General features: G+C 40.3%; 3 protein-coding genes across 3 annotated transcripts in view; all 3 read right to left on the minus strand.

The window, feature by feature from the left end:
- Positions 1-9,480, minus strand: part of LOC129066597 (protocadherin gamma-C4) — a 144,482-nt gene extending 135,002 nt beyond the window's left edge. The window contains exon 1 of the mRNA XM_054568289.1: positions 6,917-9,480. Within this exon, the coding sequence (XP_054424264.1) occupies positions 6,917-9,340 (2,424 nt within the window). The 5' untranslated portion in view covers positions 9,341-9,480. The remainder of the gene's footprint in view (positions 1-6,916) is intronic.
- On the minus strand, positions 1,886-4,424 carry LOC129066741 (protocadherin gamma-A3-like). Its single transcript, XM_054568581.1, is given in 2 exon segments — positions 1,886-1,963; positions 1,965-4,424. Coding segments are annotated over 2 exon segments (2,523 nt in total). The 5' UTR covers positions 4,410-4,424.
- A 9,115-nt stretch (positions 9,481-18,595) lies between the features above and the next one.
- On the minus strand, positions 18,596-21,082 carry LOC129066408 (protocadherin gamma-A1-like). The gene has a single exon (XM_054567946.1). The coding sequence runs from the start codon at positions 21,035-21,037 to the stop codon at positions 18,596-18,598; it is 2,442 nt and encodes an 813-aa protein (XP_054423921.1). The 5' UTR covers positions 21,038-21,082.
- Between the last annotated feature and the right edge of the window lie 3,409 nt (positions 21,083-24,491).

Raw genomic sequence — 24,491 nt, forward strand, 5'->3', positions numbered from 1 at the left:
TTATTCACATTTTAATTGACTATGATCCTTTCATTTTTGTAAATCCATAACTTCTCTTATTCTTATTTTAACTCTCTCCATATACACTTCATCGACTCAGTAATACTTTTCAAAGATACAGTCTTTGCAAGAAAGCATGAGTCAAGGCCCTAGGCTTACTTTTAATATATTGCTTATCTTTTAAAAACATAATCTTCCTGTTATGTACAGCAGAGCCCAATATCTTGTTGAAGGGACCTGTTTAGTATTTGAGCACACATACCTGCATCTATAAAGCTGAATCTCATGTAAGCCATATTCATTTTTAAGAAACCAGTGTTTCTTTCTTATTTGAACATGTATGTAATACTCCATAATGCCAATTTTCATTTCCAGCCAATGTATATCATTAAGAAGTGAAATGAGTTTGACTTGATCATTAGTTTTAATCTTAGAGAGGCATTGAGAGTTCTTAGATACTCCATTTCAGAACTTACCTGTAATCCTTAAACTGGTTTTGGGTAACTAAAACAAACCAATGCACCATCAAATAGATACCAACTCAATTTGTTCTATGATTTTGCAATGCTGACCCATACTCATCATACATTCAAGTCAAAACAGACTACAGTCTGTTTTTCTAAGAAATCCTTTCCTTCATTTTCCCTACTTCATGCCTTTATATTTTCTCTTCTTTTTATTAGAATCCCTTCTCCCATTCTCCTGTAATGAATTCTTGCCTGCAGTGAAACTAGGATGCCTGAGACCTTTCACTCTATTTGCATCTTTACAATATATATGTAGGTGATGTTTTATATGGGGTTCTTAGAAAATTCTCTTTGAACACCCAAAGTTCTCCTGGAACTAGCCATTTAACATTTTTTTCTCCTTACATGGAAACTGATGTTAATAGTATAAAGATTCTTCCTAAAAAGATGTTCCAAAGGTTATGTGCCTTTTCCCCCATGATGTATTTGCATGCTTCAGTAAGAACGCACCCTTCTCTGCTTTCAGTTATTTTGTTCAGGCCCTGTTATCACACACTTTTCAATGTACCTCTTTCTAATGTATTGAGGAAGACATTTGTTCCTTTGTTTGAGATCTAATGAAATATATTTTGGTCTAACTTTTGGATGACTCTCCGATGTGACTTTATGGGTAAAAGTAATTTTATAAATTTCAAATGGGCCAACAATTTTTGGCCCAAGAAAGTTGTAAGACTGCTATTTCATTATTGCAGCATATGGTCTTGAAATCTCCCACAAAGGCCAAGACATATCTCCTTAAGTATTTTATTTTCCTTCTCAAAGGACAAGACATACCACTCCAAGGCTCATACAATTTAGGCAATTGATTCCACTTTCAGGCAAACAGCTTAAATCAACATGAATACACACATACACACACATTTTAGTTATACATAATAAGGACTACAGGCCAAGTAAAAACAATTTGACTGACTACATTTTTTACCTTATAATTTTTATGTCTTTGAGATGAAGAGTGTGGTCTGGCTTGGAAGGAGTTAAGCATCATTTTATGGGAGCCTAAAAAAAACTAACTAACTATATAAACTGTATATATAGTTTGTACCAGTCAGGATAAGTTTGGTAGGCTGGAGTGACAAACTTCAAGCCACAGGGATTTAACATGGCCTATTTGTCACAGATATAGGTCTTGTTGGGTAAACCACAGGGCTCTTTCCTCAGCATAGCTTTTCAAGGGCTAAAATAGAGGAACAGTCACAATTTCAAAGAGTATCTTAGAGACCTGGAAATTCTCCCAATGGAAACTAGAGCTTCCTCCAAAAAGAGACACACCTACTTATTTACAATATCTAGGCCAAAACTAGTTACCTCAGCCTACTCAGCTACACCAGGCCATGAAGTGCAGCCCTACCATAGGCTCAAAATGAGAGAAGAACAAACACTGAAACAAGACTAAGCTTTGTAATAACCACACTGGCATAATTGTTTCTTATAATATTCCAAAAAATGATATAAACTCACCTGAAGTAGTTTGGGGTCTCCTTTTGCTTCCAGTAAATCTTGAGGTACTAGGAGAGGCTCGCTTTTCTCACAGCTCTCCTGGCTGATGAGCGTGTCCGCATAGTTGGGCTGCGGGAAGATCAGGTGACTCTTCCGCGAGTCCGCGGTCAGGGAGACCTCGTGCGAATATGTTTGCAGGAAGGCCCGCACCCCGTCCATGCCCACAAACTGCGAGGCAGGCACGCCTGCCAACCCCCCTCCTGAAGCCTGGAGCAGACGTGATGTGTACCAGCGCCTTAGCCTGAGTGTCAGCAACACAATGAAAAAAGCGAGGAAGAGGCAGGAGACTGAGGCCACAGCCACCACCAGGTACAACGTGAGGTCTGAGGTCTCTGGGGTCGAAGAAATCTCAAGACTGCCCAAATCAGCCAACACATCAGGGATACTGTCAGCCACAGCCACAGTAAGCGTGACAGTAGCAGAGAGAGGGGGCTGTCCGTGGTCCTGGACCGCCACCACTAGGCTCTGCTTGAGCGTGTCTCTGTCCAGCAAGGCGCGCGCAGTGCGCACCTCGCCCGTGTGCAGCCCCACCACGAAGAGCCCTGGCTCGCTGGCCTTGAGCAGGCGGTAGGACAGCCAGGCATTCTGGCCTGAGTCTTTGTCCACTGCTACCACCTTGGTCACCAAATATCCAGGTTCTGCAGAGCGAGGCGCCAGTTCCACACCGGTGGAACCGTCTGTGGGGAGGGTGGGGTAGAGGATTTCAGGTTCATTGTCATTCTGGTCCAGCACAAACAGGCTTAGAGACACGTTGCTGCTGAGAGGAGGGTCCCCACTGTCACTGGCTGTCACCAGTAGCTTCATGTCTCTAACCTGTTCATAGTCGAAAGATCGAAGAGCGTAGAGGACTCCCGTGTCAGAGTTGATGGAGATATAAGTGGAGAGAGGTGCCCCCTGGACAATATCCTCAGTCAGTGCATAAGTAATGTGGGCGTTCTCAATGCTGTCAGGGTCCTTGGCGGTGACAGAGAAGATAGAAGCACCCCTGGGGTTGTTTTCTGGGATATAGGCAGAATAGGAGGTATTAGTGAAGGCAGGTGGGTTGTCATTGATGTCTGCCACATGCAGGGTGATGTGAGTGTCTGTAGACAGTGGTGGACTTCCCCCATCTGTTGCTCTCAGAGTGATATTGTATTCAGAAATCTGTTCCCGATCCAGGGAGCTGGCTGTCACTAAGCGGTAATATTGGTCTATTGATTTTTCCAAATTAAATGGCAAATTTCCCAAGACAAAAACTGTGACTTGCCCATTTTGCCCAGAATCCCGGTCATGGACATTGACAAGGGCAACTTCTTTTCCCGCAGTTGCCTCTTCTGAGACTGTTCCTGTGAAAGAAGTGATTGTAATTTCTGGTGCGTTGTCATTTACATCCAAAACTGTCACTAGAATCTTAGCTTTTGCGAGGAGACCTGGTCCATCTTGTGCTTCAATTTTAATTTCATAGAACATAGCATCCTCATAATCTAGACTTTTTAATATGGATATATCGCCAGTGACTGAATTGAGATTAAAAATCTGAGCAATTTTCCCGGGCATTTTATCTAGTATATAGGACACTTGAGCATTGAATCCTTCATCAGGGTCAGTGGCATTCACAGTGAGCAGCCGGGTCCCCACTGGAAAGTTCTCCTGAACACTTATTCGATACTCAGGCTGACTAAATACTGGTGGGTTGTCATTCGCATCCAGAACTATCACTTGGATGCACAAGTTGCCAGAAAGAATAGGTTCCCCACCATCAGAAGCAATGAGAACAAGCTGGTGAACTTTCTTTTCCTCACGGTCCAGAGACTGCTCTAGCACCAGCTCTGGGTACTTGGCCCCATCGGAAATAATCTTCACAGCCAGGGAGAAGTAGTCATTGGGGGTTAGCTGGTATTTTTGCAGCGAGTTCATGCCTACATCTGGATCAAATGCAGTCTTAAGTGGAAATCGAGTTCCAGGAGCCGTTAGTTCACCAATTTTTATTTCCAATTCCTCCGTTAGAAAATCAGGAGCATTATCATTAATATCTCTAATTTCTATTTCTACTTCAAAAATTTTCAATTTGTCTTCAACCAAAATGTTAAGTTTTACTAGACACAGCGTACTTTGAGGGCAGAGCTCCTCCCGGTCTATCCTGCCCGCGGTGACCAAGCTGCCGCTTCGCAAGTTCAAAGCAAAGAGCTGCGTCCTACCTCTGGAGACGATGCGGACTCCGCGCTCTGCCAGCTCCGGGGGCTTCAGCCCCAGGTCCTTGGAGATGTTGCCCACGAAGGAGCCTTTGTCCAGCTCCTCCAGCACTGAGTAGCGAATCTGCCCGGATCCAGTCTTGCACAGCGTCCCCAGGAGCACACACAGCAGAGCCAGTCCTCCGCCGTTTCTGATCAGATAATTCGTCATTTCCTTTTTGGTGTATTGTTTGTGTGTGTGTGTGTGTGTGTGTGTGTGTGTGTGTGTCCGGTTCCAATTTCCCCAACGAAATCCACTCTTATTTTCTCAATGAGCTAAGCTCTTCGTGGGCCAGTTTCATAGGTCACAGTGGTGGTTGACCGACAGGGTGAGCGTAGCAGCCCGGGATCTCCTGAGTCTGATTTGCTGACTGCTTTTTAGGGACAAGGAAATGGTGGACTTGCTCTCCAGCTGCATTTTTCTCCTTGAGTGGTAAACAGCGACGCTCAGAGGCCTAACCGTTTACTGCACCCTTTCAGACAAACCCAAGTTTCTATTTTTAAGTTACCCAGTACCCAAAATCCTTTTTATCATAGATAACAGGATTGGGGTTTGCTTCACATAATTGAAATGCTTCATATTAAAGGACATGACTTCAAGCTACTTCCTCCAAAAGCCACGCACAAACCTTAATGCCACCAATATAGCTTCAAACACCCTGGACTTACTATTGAAATATTCTAAGTTTAAGAACACACAGAACCATCAGATATATTTATGAATTATGCCACTTGATGTTTGTTCTTGACAGCCTGAAATATTAGTTTTAATATTTTTTTTATTTAACCAATTCATTAAGCAAACATATAATTGGGGATAATATCTGGGGGTTTCAGATGAACAATATGGACAAACCACTTCCTTCACAGAGATTATGAAGATATAAAGGCAAACAAAGAATGAAGGTGCATTGTAATCCTGGCCTTGGAGTATAGCAAAGGTTTTCAAAAAAAAAAAAAAAAAACAAACCAGGAGAGGAGTGGATCAGGGAAAAGGCCTGGAAGAGAGAGAACAGCATGGCAATACTTGGATGTGAGTGAGGAATCACAGAACTTCAGGGTACTGAAAGTAGTTCACTTAGGTCTAGAATGTAAGAAGCATTTTGAAAGACCCACACTGAAACTAGGAGAGATAAACATTTGTTTTATGTCCCAGAAACCTTTTTTTTTTTTTTGGTATTTGTTTTCCTCTCCAAGCACAAAATAGGAATACAATACAGTTGTCATTTAAATTATCACGCATCATATACCCATGTATAAGGCATTTATTCTTGTGTTACTATATACATTAAAAGAAACTGTTTTTAATTTTCATCAGTTCATAATTTATTAATTACTTACAAGATGTTATAAGGTATTATTCCACAGTGAGCTCCAATTTTATTTCATAGAGAATTGCATAATAGTAATAAACACAATGGAATACATTGTCTTGGATCAATTTTCCCTCAGATGCTTTTAAATATAATAACCACAGCACATTGAAAGATGATGATTCCATTAAGTACAAGACTCAGTACATGATTACTTCTAAATAAAAATAAAAATAATCCCAGTTACATAAAAATATTAGCATATTCTTTGTTCTCTGTTTTGGCTATATGACTAACATACTAAAAGCTAACATGGGAAGTAGAGTGGGGAAGGAAAGCTGTGGTTGTGAGGGGAACTGAGGTTGGGTAAAGGATTAGAAATGTTTTGGGGTTTTTTAATTGGGATTTTTATTTACTGAATCTTCCTCTGGGTCTTACCTGTGTCCCAAATACAGTAAAAAAAAGGTTGCCATAACCTCAAATGCTTTCAGAAGGAAGGTTTGGAAAGAGAGATGTATAAAGAGGGTTTCAGGGGCAGTTATTGACATGGCCTCCAAATCCCTTGAGAATACATATTATTTTTAAAGTTAAAGGCAATATGGTTATCCGGTACAAGAAAAATAACATCAAAGAGAAATATGTTTACTATTACACTGACAATTTATTATACAGCAAATAATTCAATCACTTCTTCAAGAAACACATAGCTACTGTAAAGGTAAATGAGATTTTTTTTTTTTAACTAAGCAAAGATACCATGACATGTCTTCCTGAAACATGGTGAAGCATACGTATTTCTAAATTTCCATCTTTTAAATAGGAAAGGCCATGCAAATCAAGTAAAATGAAGAACCTCACTGCCAAACTGAAGGAAAAATAAGACTGGGTGAGGAGAAACTAGCGAAATCAAGTGTTTCATGATCCATATGCAAAACCAAATAGAAAATATAAAAGCCTTAAAATTTAAAGCACCTGAGTAAACGTAATATCAACCTTTGTATTTTTAAGATAGAAAGAATTGTTGATCCAGATAGATGAGATGATTCACCTAAGGATGGGAAAGTATAAGAAACCAGGTATCCCCATTCCCAATGCTCTTTTGATGACTTAGGTACCATCTTCACCTACCAATTCCTGACTTATACTTATGATACAGTGATTCTGGCTCCTTTCCCCCCTTACAATGTGTGAACACTTAGAAGAAGTGAGAAATAATTCACCAGGACTCATTTTCTAAAAATTGTATGTAGTCTCAAGAAAATATGGGAAATAGAAGGGAGATGGTAAATAGTGGAAGAAGCTAAGTAAGTAGGTAATTTTATTTATTTTAGCATAAGCTCCTAAGTATATTATGAAGAGAGTTTACCTGAGGAATTGTTTCTTCTCCTTTATCTTCAAGTAAAGACTGGGGTGCTGATAGGAGATCATTTTTCTCACAGCTCTCCTGGCTGATGAGCGTGTCCACATAGTTGGGCTGCGGGAATATCAGGTGACTATTCCGTGAGTCTGCGGTCAGGGAGACCTCATGCGAATACGTCTGCAGGAAGGCCCGCACCCCGTCCATGCCCACAAACTGCGAGGCAGGCACGCCCGCCAACCCCTCTCCTGAAGCCTGGAGCAGACGTGACCTATGCCAGCATCTCAGCCTGAGCGCCAGCAGCACGATGACAAAGGCGAGGAAGACAGAGGAGACCACGGTCACTGCCACCACTAGATACAGCATGAGACTGGAGTCATCAGGATTGGTGGAAGGCTCCAGATTGCCTAGGTCGGCTAAGACATCTGGGATGCTGTCAGCCACGGCCACCGTGAGCGTGACGGTGGCTGAGAGAGGGGGCTGGCCGTGATCCTGGACAGCCACCACCAGGCTCTGCTTGAGCGCATCTCTGTCCAGCAGGGCCCGGGCAGTGCGCACCTCGCCCGTGTGCAGCCCCACCACGAAGAGCCCTGGCTCGCTGGCCTTGAGCAGGCGGTAGGACAGCCAGGCATTCTGGCCTGAGTCTTTGTCCACTGCTACCACCTTGGTCACCAAATATCCAGGTTCTACAGAGCGGGGTGCCAGCTCCACGCCAGTAGAACCGTCAGTGGGGAGGGCAGGGTACAGGATCTCTGGTGTGTTGTCGTTCTGATCCAGAACAAATAAGCTCAGAGACACATTACTACTGAGCGGTGGTTTCCCGCTGTCCTGTGCTGTCACCCGCAATTGAAGTTCACGGAACTGCTCATAGTCAAAGGAGCGCAGGGCATATAGGACCCCAGTGTCAGAGTTGATGGAGATGTAGGATGACAGGAGCACCCCCTGGAGGGTGTACTCCAACAAGGAGTAAGTTACACGGGCATTTTGGTCGCTGTCGGGGTCATGGGCCTTCACAGAGATGATGGAGGTGCCTCTAGGGTTGTTTTCCAGAATGTAGGCAGAGTAGGAAGAGTGAAGGAAGGTGGGTGGGTTGTCATTGATGTCTGCCACCTGCAGTAAAACATGAGCATCTGTGGACAGAGATGGGTTCCCTCCATCTTTAGCAGTCACAGTGATATTGTAAGAGGAAAACTGTTCTCTGTCAAGGGCATTGGTTGTAACCAGTCGGTGATAATTGTCCACTGACCTTTCTAACTTGAAAGGAATGTTCTCTGGAAGGGAACATGTGATAAATGCATTCTGCCCAGAGTCTCTATCATGTACATTGAAAAGTGCAATTATGGTTCCTGGAGGAGAGTCTTCAGAGATTGAGCTAGTAGCAGTGGTCATGTAAAATTCTGGGGCATTGTCATTCATGTCCAGAACTGTGACAATTACTTTCGTTCTTGTCAGAAGGCCCGGACCATCCTGAGCTTCAACATCAATTTCATGGAATTTGGCATCCTCATAATCTAGACTTTTTATGATCATTACATCTCCAGATGTCGACTTAAGCTCAAATACCTCTGAGGATTTTCCAGGATTTTTCTCTTGAAAATATACCACTTGAGCGTTGTATCCCTCATCTGCGTCAGTGGCGGTCACTGTGAGTATCCTGGTGCCTACGGGCATATTCTCTGGAACACTTATATGGTACTCAGGCTGTGTAAAAACAGGCGCATTGTCGTTCACATCCAGGACCATTACTCGGATGCGGGAGGTGCCAGATCGGACTGGGTCACCCCCGTCCAAAGCCATGAGGACGAGGTGGTGAACAGCCTCTTCCTCGCGGTCCAGGGTTCGCTGCAGCACCAGCTCTGGGTACTTGTTCCCATCTGCCCCGCTTCGCACATCCAGGGAGAAATGGTCATTTGGGTTAAGTTCGTACTTCTGAAGGGTATTCTGTCCTACGTCCGCATCATGAGCACTCTTGAGAGGAATCCGGAATCCCGGCGTAGTTGTTTCACTGATTTTTAGCTCCAGGTCCTCTACTCCAAACCGAGGGGCATTATCATTAATATCTGTTATTTCCACCTCTACTGAATATACAGTCAATTTATCTTCCAAAAGGATGTTAAAATTCACCAGACACCTCGTGCTCTGAGCGCAGAGCTCCTCCCGGTCTATCCTGCCTGCGGTGACCAAGCTGCCGCTTCGCGGATTGAGAGCAAAGAGCTGTGTCCTACCTCTGAAGACGATGCGGACTCCGCGCTCCGCCAGTACCAGGGGCTCCAAACCCAAGTCTTTGGCGATGTTGCCCACGAAGGAGCCCTTGTCGATCTCCTCCGACACAGAGTAGCGCATCTGCCCCACTCCAGCCTCCCACAGAGCCGCCAAAAGGAGGTACAGCAGGACCAGCTTTCCGCGTTGTGGCAACTTTTGCAAAACCGCCATTCCTTCTCTTGCAGTCTTTTCTCCGAGGCAACTTCCAGCACCCAGTGAGGGATACAATCTTTATTCTTGAGGGTCTGGGGTGACCAGCATTCCTGGAACGCAGCTCACTGTGGAGAAAACTAGTGGGCTTCTGGACTGAATTTCTTAGCCACCCGGAAGCTTGCGGTAAAATGCCCAGCCCTTTGCGTTGTGGCAGCCGTAGTGTGGGATTGGATGTCTTGCAGGCTTTTACTTCTTGGGTGGTCAACAGCGACGCTCAGAGGCTTAAGTAATATCTGCACCCTATCAGGCAAACCCAAGTACCGGTAATTTGCTTATGTTAGCTTTGTGACTTAAAGTTTCTTTGAAGAATCTTACAGTTCTAAGATACCTTAGAAGTAGCTCTTTCAAGTCAGGAGTCTTTCTCTCAGAATTAGTAAGAATGATGTAAACGAATGTGACCTTGACAGTAGTTGGTAGGAAAGTACTACTGAAGTTCAAGGCAGTAATCAAGGTTGCTGCTGCCCTTGCTCCACACAGCTTCAGCCTCTTTTTATTTTGTATTCAGAGAATAAGATCAATTTTAAAACATTAGCTACATTACCTTCAAAGATTATATATTTTGAACTTCTGTGTTCAATGGCTAAACACTTAACTTCAAGACATGTATTTAAAATATTGAATTATCAGAAACTTAATTGGGTGACTATAGTGTGCCTGACATGTCACCTGACTGATGACAGAGATAGAAATGGTTAACCTGATCAACACAGTCTCTGCTCTCAGGAAGCATGGATAGGGGAGGAGGAAGGAAAGCAAACAATATTATAATAGAGAAAAGATCTATTATAGTAGGAAAAACTGGGCAATGGGGGAATACATAGGAAGAGTATCCAGCCTAGATTTGGGGGTCCTTATCCAGGATATGATTGAAGCTGAATCCTAAAGGGTAGGATTGAATCAAGAAAGAGGTTGGAATAGTGTTCTAGAACCTCAGTTCAAATTCTTGGGAGGTGAGAGGAAGCATGGAACATCAAGGAAACAAGGAAGGGGTTTTGCCACATGGAGAATAAGACACTCAAAGTTCTCAGAGCTTTCCGAGTCCTCTTTCTGATATTTAATGTTTTCTAAGCACATAAAATACAATGCAGTGGATGTCTTTTTATTCCTATTTCATTCTTGTGTACTTATAAATAATGTACTTGTTATTTCAAAAATTAACTCAGAAATATTTCAAATATATACTCAAGTATGGAAAATAATGGAATGAAAGTCTGTGTACACACCATTTAATACTCATAAAATCTTAATATTTTGCCATATTTGAGATCAATTTTCAAATATTTTATTTTTAATAATTTCAAACTTATGAAAAGCTTACAGAAATAGTACAAAGGCATTTCCATTGAGTTGTCATCCATATTATCCCAAACGTTAACATTTTGATTTCATGCTCTGTGTCTCTCTCCATCTCTCTCAATCTTTCTGAACTATATTGGAGTATGTTGCAGACATGATGCTCCTTTACCTCTTAAGTACGTCAGAGTGTATTTCTTAAAATCAGTAACATTCCCTCATTACCAAAATATGATAAAAGTCAGTAAATTGGCACTGACATAGTATTTTATCTACAAATGCTAGTAAAATTTTTTCAGTAGCCACAATAATGCCTTTTTATAGAAAAAAGAAAAATATCTGATCTAGGATCAAATCCAGGAGTATGCATTACATTTACTCATTTCTCTTTAATTACACTTAATCTGAGACAGTTCATCAGCCTTTTATTTATATTTTATGACTTTATTCTTCAAGAGTAGTAGCCAGTTATTTAGTGGAATAGCTATCCTTTTTTTTTCTTTCCCATGGTTATATTCAGATTATGGGGTTTTGGGGCAGGTATGCTACAGAAATGATGTTGTAGACTTCTTTGTGCATCTTATCACAAGGCACATGATCTCTTTGTTCCATTACTGCTAATGTTAACATTGATCATTTGGTTGATCATGGTGATCATTGATCATGGTGACATCTAGGCTTCTCTGGTAATAATATCTCTAGTAAAATCACAGTTTTCCCTTTGTTTTAATTAGCATCTTGTAAGGAGGTGCTTTAATACTATGTACATGTTTTGTTTCTAAATGAACTTTCACCATTGACTATTCTTGCCTGAAAAGTTTTTTACTATGGTTGTTGGAGATCAATTTTTAAAAAACAAACCCACAGAAAGATTCAAATCCCTTAAGTACCCTTCTTTAAAAACAGTCCTGTTCCTCCTTCCATAGAAGTAATCACCATCCAGAATATAGCAGTTAATATTCCCATGCATGTTTTTCAACTGCATATAGGTGCATTCATAAACATTTTTGCCTATTTCAAATTCATACAAATAGTAGCATGCTATACTTATTCTTCAAAGCATTTTCTGCATCATTCCACTTTTGTTATTTACCTCTGTTGATGATGTTTCTTTTAACTGTTGTAAACTATTCCATTTTGTGAAAAATGTTAAAAGTTATTTTCCTATTATCTGTAGGAGGATATTAGGTTATTTTTGCCTTAAGCTTCTCTCTCTTCCTTCCTTTCTCCCTCTCTTTCCTCTCCTCACCTCCTTCCCTCTCTACCTCCCTCCCCTTCCTCCTTTACTATTGCAGATAATGAGGCAATGAATCTTACAGGATATGTCTCCTCATGTTCACATCTCCCTAGAACTATGATATTAACCTAAAAAGTTGGATTTCTAGGTCAAACTATGTGCATATCACCTCAGTTATCATTAAGTGTAACAAACCATCCCAAAACAAGTATCTTAAAATGACATGGTTTCATTTGTTCAGTGGTTTTCATTCTGAGTTGGGGTCATTCATTTCAGTTCTTTTGCTGGTCTTGCTGGTTGTTATCCATGCAGCACCATCTGAGAACTGGGCTCAGCTGGTATGCTGAAACATCTGGGTGACTCTGTGGTTGCATGGCCTCTTCCCTTCCATACAGCTTTTCCATTTGTGCTTTTTTTTCTCATTTTTTTTAGTGTATCCTCAATATTTTATTGTCACATAGTAACATAATAACACATAGTAACATAATAACACAAAATATGAAGCATATGAAGCTTAGAACTGGATCACTTGGCCCTTTCTCTTCTAATCTCCTCCCAGTTAAAAATGCTTGCATCTCTTAAGAGCCAGCATTCTCTTAGGTCTGTAGTTGGGCTCAATTCATTTATATCTCAGCACAATCTTCTTTGTAGCTTTAGCCTTTTTGTGGAAAATCAGCTTTGTCTGCCCAACATAGCCACTCTGCTTCCTGTCATAGTCCCTGTGCATACAGAGAACCCTTGCCATTCTTGTACTGTGTTACTTTGTGGGGTTGGTGCTTGCCACACTTCTTCCAGAAAGTTTGGCAGGTTTTAGGAATATGCACCACGTTTGTGAGAGGGCTATCAGCATGGAATGTTTTCTCATGATCTTAACAGCAGAGTAACAGGACTTTTTTTTTTAATTGCAGTAATATATGCAGTAATACACACAATATATACAACATAAAATTGACCATCTTAATGATTTCAAGCATGCAGTTCTATAGCATTAAGTGCATACACACTGTTGTGCAACCGTTACCACCATTGATCTCCAGAACTTTTTCATCTTCCCCAACTGAAACCCTATACTCAGTAAACATTAACTCCCCATTCCTGATTCCCTCTGCCGCTGGCAACCATCATTCTACTTCCTGTCTCTATAAATTTGACTACTCTAAGAACTTCATGATAAAATGAATCATACAGAATTTGTCCTTTTTTGTCTAGCTTGTTTCACTTAGCATAATGTCTTCGAGGTTCATCCATGTTGTAGCATGTGTCAAAGTCCTTCCTTTTTTAAGGCTGAATATATATATATATTCACAGTTTATCTATTCACCTGTCAGTGGACACTTGGCTTGCTCCTACTTTGTGGCTATTGTGAATAATTCTGCTTTGAACATGGGTATATAAATATCTGTCCAAGTACCTACCCACTTTTGTTTCTTTTGAGTATATATCCAGAAGTGGAATTACTAAATCATATAATGCTGTTTACTTCTTTTGAGGAATCACCATACCATTTCCATAGCAGTTGCATCATTTTACATTCCCACCAGCAGTGGATAAATGTTCCAGTATTGCATGTGATCACTAGCACTTGTTATTTTTATTTAAAATATTAAAAAAATAATAGTCATCCCTAATGGGTTTGAAGTGGCATCTCATTATGATTTTGATATGTATTTCCCTAATGTTTAGTGATACACAGCATCATTTTATGTGCTTATTGTACATTTGTATATCTTATTTGGAGAAACATCCATTCAAGTTCATTGTCTATTTTAAAATCCAGTTGTTTGTTTTTGGTTGCAAATTACAGGAGATCTTTATATATTCCAGGTGTCAGTCTTTATCAGATATACAACTTGCAAATATTTCCTCCCATTCTATGAACTGATTTTTCACTCTGTAGATAATTGTTTTAAATTTTGATGAAGTCCAATTTGTCTATTTTTCTTTTGTTGCCTGTGTTTTCAGTGTCACACCTAAGAAATCATTGCCAAATCCAATGTCATGAAGATTTTCCACTGTTTTCTTCTATAAGTTTTATAAGTTTAGCCCTTGTGTTTAGGTCTTTGATCCATCTTGAGTAAATTTTTGTATATGGTATAAGGTAAAGGCTCAAATTCTATTTCTTTTTTTTTCATGTGGACATCCAGTTTTCTCAAAATCATTTGTTGAAAAGATTGTCCTCTCTTCATTGTACAGTCTTGGCACCCTTGTGGAAAATCATTTATGTAAGTTTATTTCTTGTCTCTCTATTTTAGTCTACTGGTCTAAATGTTTGTTTTTATGCTAGTACCATACTGTTCTGATTATTGTACCTTTGAAGTTTTGAAATTGGGAAGTATGAGACCTCCTACTTTATTTTTCTTTTACAAGATTGCTTGGGCTATCTAAGATTCCATGATATTCCATATGAATTTTAGGATGGATATTTTTCTACTTCTGCAAAAAATGTCACTAAGATTTTGAAAGGGATTGACGTAAGTCTGTAGATTGCTCTGTGTAGTCTAGAAGTTTTTAATAGATACTATTTATCAGATTAAAAGATTTTCTTCAATTCCTAGTTTACTAAGAGATTTTAATCATGCATTGAATATTGAAGCCTATATTGAAATGAATATATGGCTTTTTATCCTTAATCTCTTACTATGGAGTTTTACATTAGATCAACAAATATTATTGACATATCCTTGCATTCCTGAAATAAACTATAATAAGCTATAAATGTTATTTTATAATAATAAATAGCTATAAATACTATTTAAAATATTTAGTGAACAGTAGTTGATAATGTCTTGAGATTCTGAATCAACATTTTTAAGTGAGATTGCCCATTCTCATCTCATTTGTCTTTTTGCCATTTGGCTTCTTCCCTCTTGAACTTTTTTCATTTTCACTTTTCCAGTCCTCCAAGAATACTGATGCACTATTTATTGGAAACAATTGATATCAACTCACCACACTTTCTAGTAGAGTCTCTGGTTTGTTTTTAAAAACCTTTTTATCAACATTGTTTCAATGCTTTTGAGTCTCATTAAATAACTGCTCTACATCCCTCATTGCAATTTTTTAAAGATTTCTTTCTTTGTCTTTGACAATATCTGGTTTTATCCAGTATATTAATTTCCCATTCATGCTTCATGATTCATGTCATGTTATTTTGTCCCAGTCTCCCTTGCTTTTCCTTCTCTTTCTCCTTCTACAGGTCTTTGCTTTTTATCAAAATGCTGGATTTTTCTTTAGGATGTTTAAAAAGAATTTTAGTCAAGGCATCTGCCTAGACTATGTTAGTCCCAACTTGGACTTGACAGAAGTTTAATTTTCTCCCACTCGTATGAACTTTATTGTCTGCTTCTATTGTTTCATCATCAAAATTCTTCCTTACTTGCATTTCAATAACTTATACTTCTTTGTTATTTTTCCTACTATTTTCTTTCAGTTCAGACTGCTATGTTTCTTGCTTTGTTTCTTAAGTGATAAGCTAAATTCATTTATCTTAAATCATTTGTTTTTTAAAGGCATTGTATTTTTCTATAAATTTACCACTAAATATTGTTTTAGCTGCATTCTACCATTTTAATAAATAATATTTTTATTGTTTATTTCTAAATAGTTTTCATTTCTATTGTGATTTTTTAAATCCAAGAGTAATGTAGGGGCATAGATTTAAATACCCACACTTTCTTGTTTCATTTTACTGTTTTTAAGTGTTTGACCTCTGATGTTTTTACAGCTTTATTAAGATATAATTGACAAATAAAATTGTAAGGTATTTAAAATATGCATGATGATTTGATATATGTGTATATTGTGAAAAGATTCCTCCCAAGTTAATTAACACATCCATAACCTCACATATCTACCTTTTTTATTAGACCATTTAAATTCTACTCTCTTAGCAAATTTAAATTATACAATACAATGTCATCAACTATAGTCTGTACCATGTTATACTCAGATCTCAGATTTTGTTCTTCTTTTTTTAGATTTTATTTATTTATTTTTAGACAGAGAGGAAGGGAGAGAGAAAGGCAGAGAAACATTAATGTGTGGTTGTCTTTCACATACCCCCTACTGGGGACCTGGCCTACAACCCAGGCATGTGCCCTGACTGGGAATTGAACTGGTGACCCTTTGGTTCACAGACTGGCGCTCAATCCACTGAGCCACACCAGCCAGGGCTATTTGTCTTATAACTGAAAGTTTATACCTTATTTTTTTTTTTTTACCAAGCTCTTCCTATTTCTACCATCCCCAGCTTTGTGATTTAAGTACATGTTATATGACATGTATATTATTGGTATTTGGAAATTTGCTGTGCCTTTTTTTGTGATGACTATGTACATAGTAAATCATTGTATATTTTCCATATGCTCATATAAAGGATGACTATTTTATGTTTGTTGTGTATAGGATTCTATATAGATCTACTAGATCACTCTTATAGATTCTGTTATTCAAATTTTCTGTATGCTTAATAATTTTCTGCCTATGAGGTCTATTGTTGCTTATGGAATTAGCTTAAAATCTCCTGGTATTGTTTCTAAAGCTATATTGTTCACTGATGGGAGTTCATAATTTTTATATCCTTTTGTCTGCTCTTTTTATAATAATGATCAGTTTATTTTCAAAAAAATCACTACTAACATTGTTGCGTAAATACTACTTTGCTGTTATATTAATACTGACATGACATGACTGTTTTGTTCTGTGAGCATGTATGAATTACACTAAAATATTGAAAATAAAGATATATACTGTATACTTTTGTTTTATGTATGTTTCTTGTCAGCAGAATATAGATGGATTTTAAAAATCATCCAACTTGATAATCTTTATCTTTTAATAGGTAAACAGTTCATTTATATATACAGAAACAATATTTTAAGAACTGAGAAAAGTTTAAATTATAACAAGTTATGTTATTAATGGAGAGAATGTTCTTTGTACCAAACAAAATAAAAATAAAACTCCACACTTAGACATTCAGCAGGGATGAGAAAAAATTAAAAGCCAACAGAGAGAAAACAGATATTACCTTAAAAAATAATGACAATTTGTTGACAGAAAATTTCTCATTAGCAACAATAAATTCCAGAAGACAATGTGTTCCAATATTTTGGTTTGTACACTTATTTTAAGTGGAAGGGACCCCGCCCCACTCCCTCTCCCTTTCTCACTCCTGGGTTCAGTGTTTTGAATATCACAGCTCAAAAAAGATATTTTCAGAGTTTATTTTCTGAAACCAGTCATCTGTGTCCACTCTCACTTGTTCTTAGGCTTACACCAAGTTATGACCACAGGAACTGGTAAGCAGCATTTTTTATGTGATTTCCCCTTTTTAACTAGCTGAAGGGCCTAATTGCTTATTTTACATTTAAGTAGTAAGCCTGGCGCAGGTCCCTTGTTTAGCCTGAAGCACTTTTGAGTCTATTACACTGCTGGAACAATCTCCTGATCTTCACTGCCTTCATCTAAGTTCAAGACTAGAACTCCCACAGATTTAGTGTGGCTCACCACTTTCTTTTTCACTTTCATCCATTTAGATATTTATCTTTTATTTGTGTCTTACTATGCTTTTGCTTTTCTCTTTTTATATTTTATATATCTCTGTAATTTATTGGAGCAGAGTAAGTAAATTGAAGCATGGACTTACTTCCCGATGACACATTCCTTGTGAAGAGTTAACACACACATTAAAATGGGTTATATCCTTGATTTTTGTTAGTCACTTCCATTAGAGGAACAAAGTTACAAGTCAGTAGGCTTCAAGATTCTCAAATTTTATAGTCAATTTTCTATCATTAATTTCAGTACTTTATTTTATAAGTAACAAACATTTGATGTATTCTTCAGCCTGCATAAAATATCTCAAAATGAAAGATTAAACAAAGGACTAAGATGGTCAACACTAATTTAAATTTGCAGCTTACATAGATTTCCGTAATTTTATATTAACAAAACAACAACAAAAAACTATTTTAAATAATCTTAACCTCTTTAAATGTCCTCAAATAGCACCCTGACACCTGACAGATGACATCTACATTACATTTAGGGATAAATTAGGAGGTAAATGTAACTGAAAGAAATTTGAAAACACTATTAGTAACATAAATATAGATGGTTCTTTTCTAGTCAAACCCTGTCCTTGCCAGATAAACTCCCAAACTATAAAGCCATTTGACCAAGCCCTAGCTGGTACAGCTCAGTGGATTGAGCAGCGACCTGCAAACCAAAGGGTCACTGGTTCAATTCCCAGTCTAGGGTACATGCCTGCGTTGCAAGCCAGGTCCCCAGCAGGGGGCACACAAAGTGCAACCACACATTGATGTTTTTATCCCTCTCTTTCTCCCTGTCTTCCCTCCTCTAAAATAAATACATAAAATCTTTTTTTAAAAATTTAAAACTATTTGGCCAGAAGTAAGAAAGAAAATGTTGGAAGCCAGATATCCTTGTTTCTGAGGCAGCAAGTGTTATTTTCCACCACTGAGGCGGCACCTCTTCATCCCAGCCACCTACAGTCTCTCCTTTTCAATAAAAGAACAATTATAAATATACTGGATTAAACAATAATAATTTCCCAGGATTTGTAAATAGAAATCTACAAAGATAAATGGGAAATAGCACTGTTAGTAGTAAAGAGTGAAAGCAAGTAAACAAACTCAGGGATTATATTTATCGAAGTAAATTTACCACAAAAAGTTTACCTGAGAAAACGTTTTCTTTTTTTCTTCAAGTAAAGAATGAGGTGCTGATAGAAGATCCTTTTTCTCACAGCTCTCCTGGCTGATGAGTGTGTCCGCATAGTTGGGCTGCGGGAATATCAGGTGACTCTTCCGCGAGTCCGCGGTCAGGGAGACCTCGTGCGAATATGTCTGCAGCAACGCCCGCATCCCACCCAGGCCCACAAACTGCGAGGGGGGCATACCTGCCAACCCCCCTCCTGAAGCCTGGAGCAGACGTGATGTGTACCAGCGCCTCAGCCTGAGCGCCAGCAGCACGATGACAAAGGCGAGGAAGACGCAGGAGACCGTGGTCACTGCCACTACCAGGTAGAGCGTGAGGCTGGAGTCGTCAGGTTTGGCGGAGGGTTCCAGATTGCCCAGGTCGGCCAGGACGTCTGGGATGTTGTCAGCGACGGCCACAGTGAGCGTGACGGTTGCCGAGAGAGGGGGCTGGCCATGATCCTGGACGGCCACCACCAGGCTCTGCTTGAGCGCGTCTCCGTCTAGCAGGGCCCGCCCAGTGCGAACCTCGCCAGTGTGCCGCCCCACCGAGAAAAGCCCTGGCTCGCTGGCCTTGAGCAGGCGGTAGGACAGCCAGGCGTTCCGGCCTGAGTCTCTGTCCACGGCTACCACCTTGGTCACCAGGTAGCCAGGTTTTGCAGAGCGAGGTGCCAGCTCGACACCAGTTGAACCGTCGGTGGGGAGAGTGGGGTACAAGATTTCGGGTGCATTGTCGTTCTGGTCCAGCAGGAATATGCTCAGGGACACGTTGCTGCTAAGCGGCGGGTCCCCGCTGTCACGAGCAGTCACTCTCAGTTGCAGGTCCCGAAACTGCTCGTAGTCAAAAGATCGAAGTGCGTACAGAACGCCGGTGTCTGAATTGATGGAAATGTAGGAAGACAGAGGTACTTCCTGGATGGTGTCCTTGACCAGGGAATAAGTGACTTGTGCATTTTCATCGCTATCAGTGTCATGGGCTGTCACAGAGAAGATGGAGGCTCCTCTGGGGTTGTTTTCTAGTATGTACATGGAGTAGGAGTCCTGACTGAAGACAGGTGGGTTGTCGTTGATGTCTGTCACTTGCAATGAAATGTGCATTTCAGTAGATAGAGTTGGAGTTCCCTGATCTGTTGCTACTACTGTTATGTTGTACCTGGAGGTAAATTCTCTGTCCAGTGCTCTTTCTGTCACCAAACGGTAATAATTATCAACTAACTTTTCTAATTTAAAGGGTAGATCTCCAGGAATGGAACATGTAGTGTGACCATTGTCTCCGGAGTCCTGGTCATGCACACTGATAAGAGCAATTATGGTTGCAGGAGGAAAGTTTTCTGGGACTGCAGTGGTGACAGAGGTGATGGTCACTTCTGGGGCATTATCATTTATGTCTAGAACTTTGATCAGCACCTTGGTTAGAGACATAAGACCTGCACCATCCTGTGCCTGAATTTCCATTGGATACACTTTGTATTCCTCAAAATCCAAGGGTTCTTTATTTGATATTTCTCCTGTGTAAGAATCCAACTGAAATATTTGGGCTACTTTTTGGTCTATGTTATGAAAGGAGTATGTTACTTCTGCATTGGCTCCTTCATCTGGGTCAGTGGCTTTTACTATGAGCAGCTGAGTGCCCAGTGGCACGTTCTCCGGGACACTTGTGTGGTACTGTGCTTGAGTAAATGCTGGAGGATTGTCATTTGCATCCACTACCTGAACACGAATGTGAAGGGTTCCTGAATGGACTGGGTTGCCCCCATCAGAAGCGGTGAGGAGGAGATGGTGGACAGCTTCTTCTTCCCTATCCAGCAAACTCTGCAGCACCATCTCTGGGTGTTGGGATCCATCAGCTCCTTGTTGCACATCCAGGGAAAAATGAGGGTTGGAGCTGAGCTGGTAGCTCTGGAGTGAATTAATACCCACATCAAGGTCTTGCCCAAAAGGTAGAGGGATTCTGGTACCTGGAGTGGTTAGTTCATTCATTTTAAATTCCACTTCTTCTAACTGGAATTGGGGAGTGTTATCATTAACATCAATTATTTCCACTTCAACAGGGAAAAGCTTCATTGTATCCTCTACCAAAATGTTAAAATTCACCAGACACTGCTCACTCTGAGCACAGAGTTCCTCCCGGTCTATCCTACCCACTGTGATCAAGCTGCTGCTGCTTCGCGGATTCAGAGCAAAAAGCTGCGTCCTACCTCTGGAGACGATGCGGACTCCTCGCTCCGCCAGCTCCTGGGGTTGTAACCCCAGGTCTTTGGCGATGTTGCCCACGAAGAAACCTTCGCCTGTCTCTTCTGGCACAGAGTAGCGGATCTTCCCGGCCCGAGCTTCCAACAACAGCTCCAGAAAAAGGAACAGCAGGACCAGCCCGCTGTAGCCGGGCAGCTTCACCCAAATCGTCATTGCTTTCTCGCTTCACAGTTTTCTCCCAGTCTGGTACCAAGGGTATTGTTTCTTTGTTCTTCTAAGCCTTAATTAACTGAATTTTCAGAATTCAGAGCGGAAAGTGGTCCAGGAGTAGGGCCTGGGTAGTCCCAGGGAGACTGTTTTCAATCTGGCGGTGATGGAGGTTCTTTTTTTTTTCTTTCTTTTTCTTTTTTGGTAGGGGTTATACGCGCGCGCGCGCGCGCGCGCTACCTTTATCTCCCAGACTGGTGAACAGCGGCGCCTAGAGTCATAACCAGTTACTACACTCTCATATAACACACTTCCTCTTCTCATTAACCTAACCTGTCTATCCTTAAGTCTTAGTTTATTCGTAATGGAAATAATTAAGCATTGTACCATATATGTATGAAAAGGAGAAACTTCTATGTTCATTTAATCAAGTCTAAATGTTGCTAAATTTCAATATGCAGTAGAAACCCAGTGTTCCCAGCTATCTCCCTATTTTGCTATTCAGGGAATATCACAAAGGGGACAAAAATCATCCCTCCACTCTGTAATATATGTTGACCACTTGATAATGTCTCAGGCCACAAAGGAGAGCAATTGCCCTGTGACGATGAAAAATCAAAGGAAAAAATAAACTTCTGAATATAAGTGAGACGTTTAAAAAACTGGACTGTCCTATTTACTCCCCATTGTGCTTTGACTATTTATCAGAAACCTTAGCATTTCTGAAGATTATGTTTTATCCCATCCTTATTTTTAATCTTTTTCTGAAGTGTCTATATATTATGTGGATATTGGTTTTTAAAAGATGTTTAGTTCACTCAAAGGTAACATATTTTGAATAAAACAACATTGAGCTCTTGGAATTTCACTGGAAAAATGTCACATGAATGTCTAATTTAGACTTCAAATTTAAGAGACACAAAAGGTAGTACTATTCTTCAAAACTGAAAAGAAGTAGGTCACATCTTTATTTTTAGACAGGCCATTAAAATATTATATATTCTCCTACAAGCACACTCAATAATTTCTCCCAGAAAAGTTTGTTTCCTTAAATAGCAGGATTTTTAGACTAGATTATCTTCCTTCTTTTACTTATTGCAAAATTAGTAAAAGAGTACTAAGTAAAATATCTCAGGTTTAGGGTGATTTATTTATCTTTAACCAAAAGAATGTTCTTGGGCCAGATGTTGGCAGCCAATCCTTGGATATCATGACTGACAAGAGCCTGGAAAATGTGGAAACAAAGGAAACAACTAAAAGCCACAAGAATAGTTCTTGGAAGGAGAATTTCTGTTCCTGTATAACAAAATCTACAGTTTCTTACCTTCTCAAAGAAGCTCATGGGCAGAAACTTAAAGATACAGTGAACCTTCTTCAATATTACAAGGAAAGAACTCTTTAGTAGGAAACACAATTTTTCAGAACATACATTAATAGGCACAAATCTTTCCCCAAATTAACTGTCCAGGTTAATGAGACAAATCAAAATATACAGAAAAACTAGCAAGTAAACTTGCAGAGCTCTCCTCCCACACCAACAAGAAAAAAACAACAGAAACTTATAACAAGATGATATTTATGAAATAAAAGCATTAAAACTCACACGTATATATTTGAATCCAATGTAATATTTAAGACTTCATTGCTGGCACTACAGAGAATATACAGTTGAAGCATGTTTCTTGAATGAACTTCAAATTAAGATTTTGCAATATCTGAAGCCACACACAGATTGTAGGAGCAGGAGAAATCTCTCTCACTGAAGTGGTACCAACTCCAAATCCAGGCTTGGATGAGAACCAGGATGAAAGCAGGGCTGGAGGAGCATTGTAGGCACAGGACAATGACCAGTCACTGGAGGAGTGAGGGCACTGAGATCAGGCCAAGGCCAGGTAAAACTGTAGCTCTGCCAGCCTGGAGGCAGGTGCCCAGCTGTTGTTTAGGTCTGGCAGCAACTCCTGCAAACTGTAGGTAAAGACCAGGTGCAGCATCATGTCTGTTGTCATTGCCCACAGTGACATGGAGAGTAGAATTCTGTCACCCATACAGCCACAGTGCACACTCCCCCTCTTGTGCATCCCTAGGTTGAAGAATTAGAGTTGATAGTCTGAAACATGCAATAAGACAACCAGGCATTACACCCAACTCGACATCCAGCTTGGTGACCAGGTAGCTAGGCCACACGGTGCATGGGGCTGCACTGAAGAGGGCTGTGACTTCTGGCTGCAGTTCCTTGCATAGCATTCTCTGTGCATTTTGCCATGATGGTCCACCAGTACAAACAGGCTCAGAATGACACTGAACCCAGTTGAACCCTGGTCATGAGCCCATGGAGTCAACTCAAAGGTAGACTGCAGTGAACATCACTGTGCTCTGTGCTCATCCACATGTCAGACAACAGTGCCAGCAGCACTGCAGATGGATGACAGGTCAAGAAGAAGCAGGAGATGCTTAGACCCCAAATGTGGGCTCGAAGCACCAATGTGTGTGATGGAGGCTCTGGATGGATGTTGCCAGTCTCCTGAACGATATAGGAGACCTGCTGGAAAACCTGGGCATTTTTGTTGATGTGGGTTATATGCAGGGTGGTATTTTGCTGGAGGAGGACAGCCTGTCCTTGCCCATGACTCTGATGGTAACATTGTACTTCAGAGTCTGCATCCAGTTTAGAATTTCTTCTGCTAGTAGACTACAAAAAATTACACAGTAATTTTTACAGGTCAGTTGTTTGGCTGTGTGTTTATTACTCTCTACAATACCTTTTACTTCTTACCCTGACCAGAGTGGCTTAGTTTGTTGAGCATCATCCCACAAAGCAAAAGGTTGCTGGTTCAATTCCTGGTCAGGGTACATGCCTGGGCTGTGGGTTTGGTGCTTGTATGGGTGTGTACAAGAGGCAACTGATCCCTCACGTTGATTTTTTTTTAATGCAAAAAGAAATATCTTTCACTTCTCCAATTAAGCAAGGTCTCTGAGTCCTGTTGTTTTGGTTAGGGCAACCACATTTCTTGCCTCTAATATGACTAGGCAGACAGAGGAAAGTCACCTGCACTGCATTATAGTTCTAAACCACTGTTTCGGTCAGGTTTTTAAAATGGTTCCTTAAACTGTCTCCAGTCGTCTCTTCTACCCCATGATTTAATGTTGCTCTTTCAAGTCAAAGATGGTGCTGTTGTTATTGAACACTAGATATATTCTGCATGCTCTGTGCAATTGTGTGGGAAGTGTAGAACTCTACCTTAAGCGTATCATACAAGTCAGTGGGAATCACCTGAAGAATGCAGAAGAGGGCATGGAGAGCAGTTTTCCTGCAGGCAAACTCTGCTGTACTCCTTGTGGCTCAGTATGAGAGGAATGGTATTGGCATCCAAAACCTGCATTTTGCCCTGAGCTGTTCTGTCCCCTCTCCCCCACTATGTGATGGCCGCTCTGTTCTTCCTGTCCAGATTTCTCCGGTAGT

This window comes from Pteronotus mesoamericanus, unplaced genomic scaffold, assembly GCF_021234165.1.
Source record: "Pteronotus mesoamericanus isolate MK-2021 breed Mesoamerican mustached bat unplaced genomic scaffold, CSHL_Meso_final contig_2, whole genome shotgun sequence".
NCBI classification, from domain to species: Eukaryota; Metazoa; Chordata; class Mammalia; order Chiroptera; family Mormoopidae; genus Pteronotus; species Pteronotus mesoamericanus.

Bases quoted from the DNA above. Each gene is read 5' to 3' on its own strand.
- LOC129066408 (XM_054567946.1), bottom strand. From the start codon at position 21,037: ATGACGATTTGGGTGAAGCTGCCCGGCTACAGCGGGCTGGTCCTGCTG.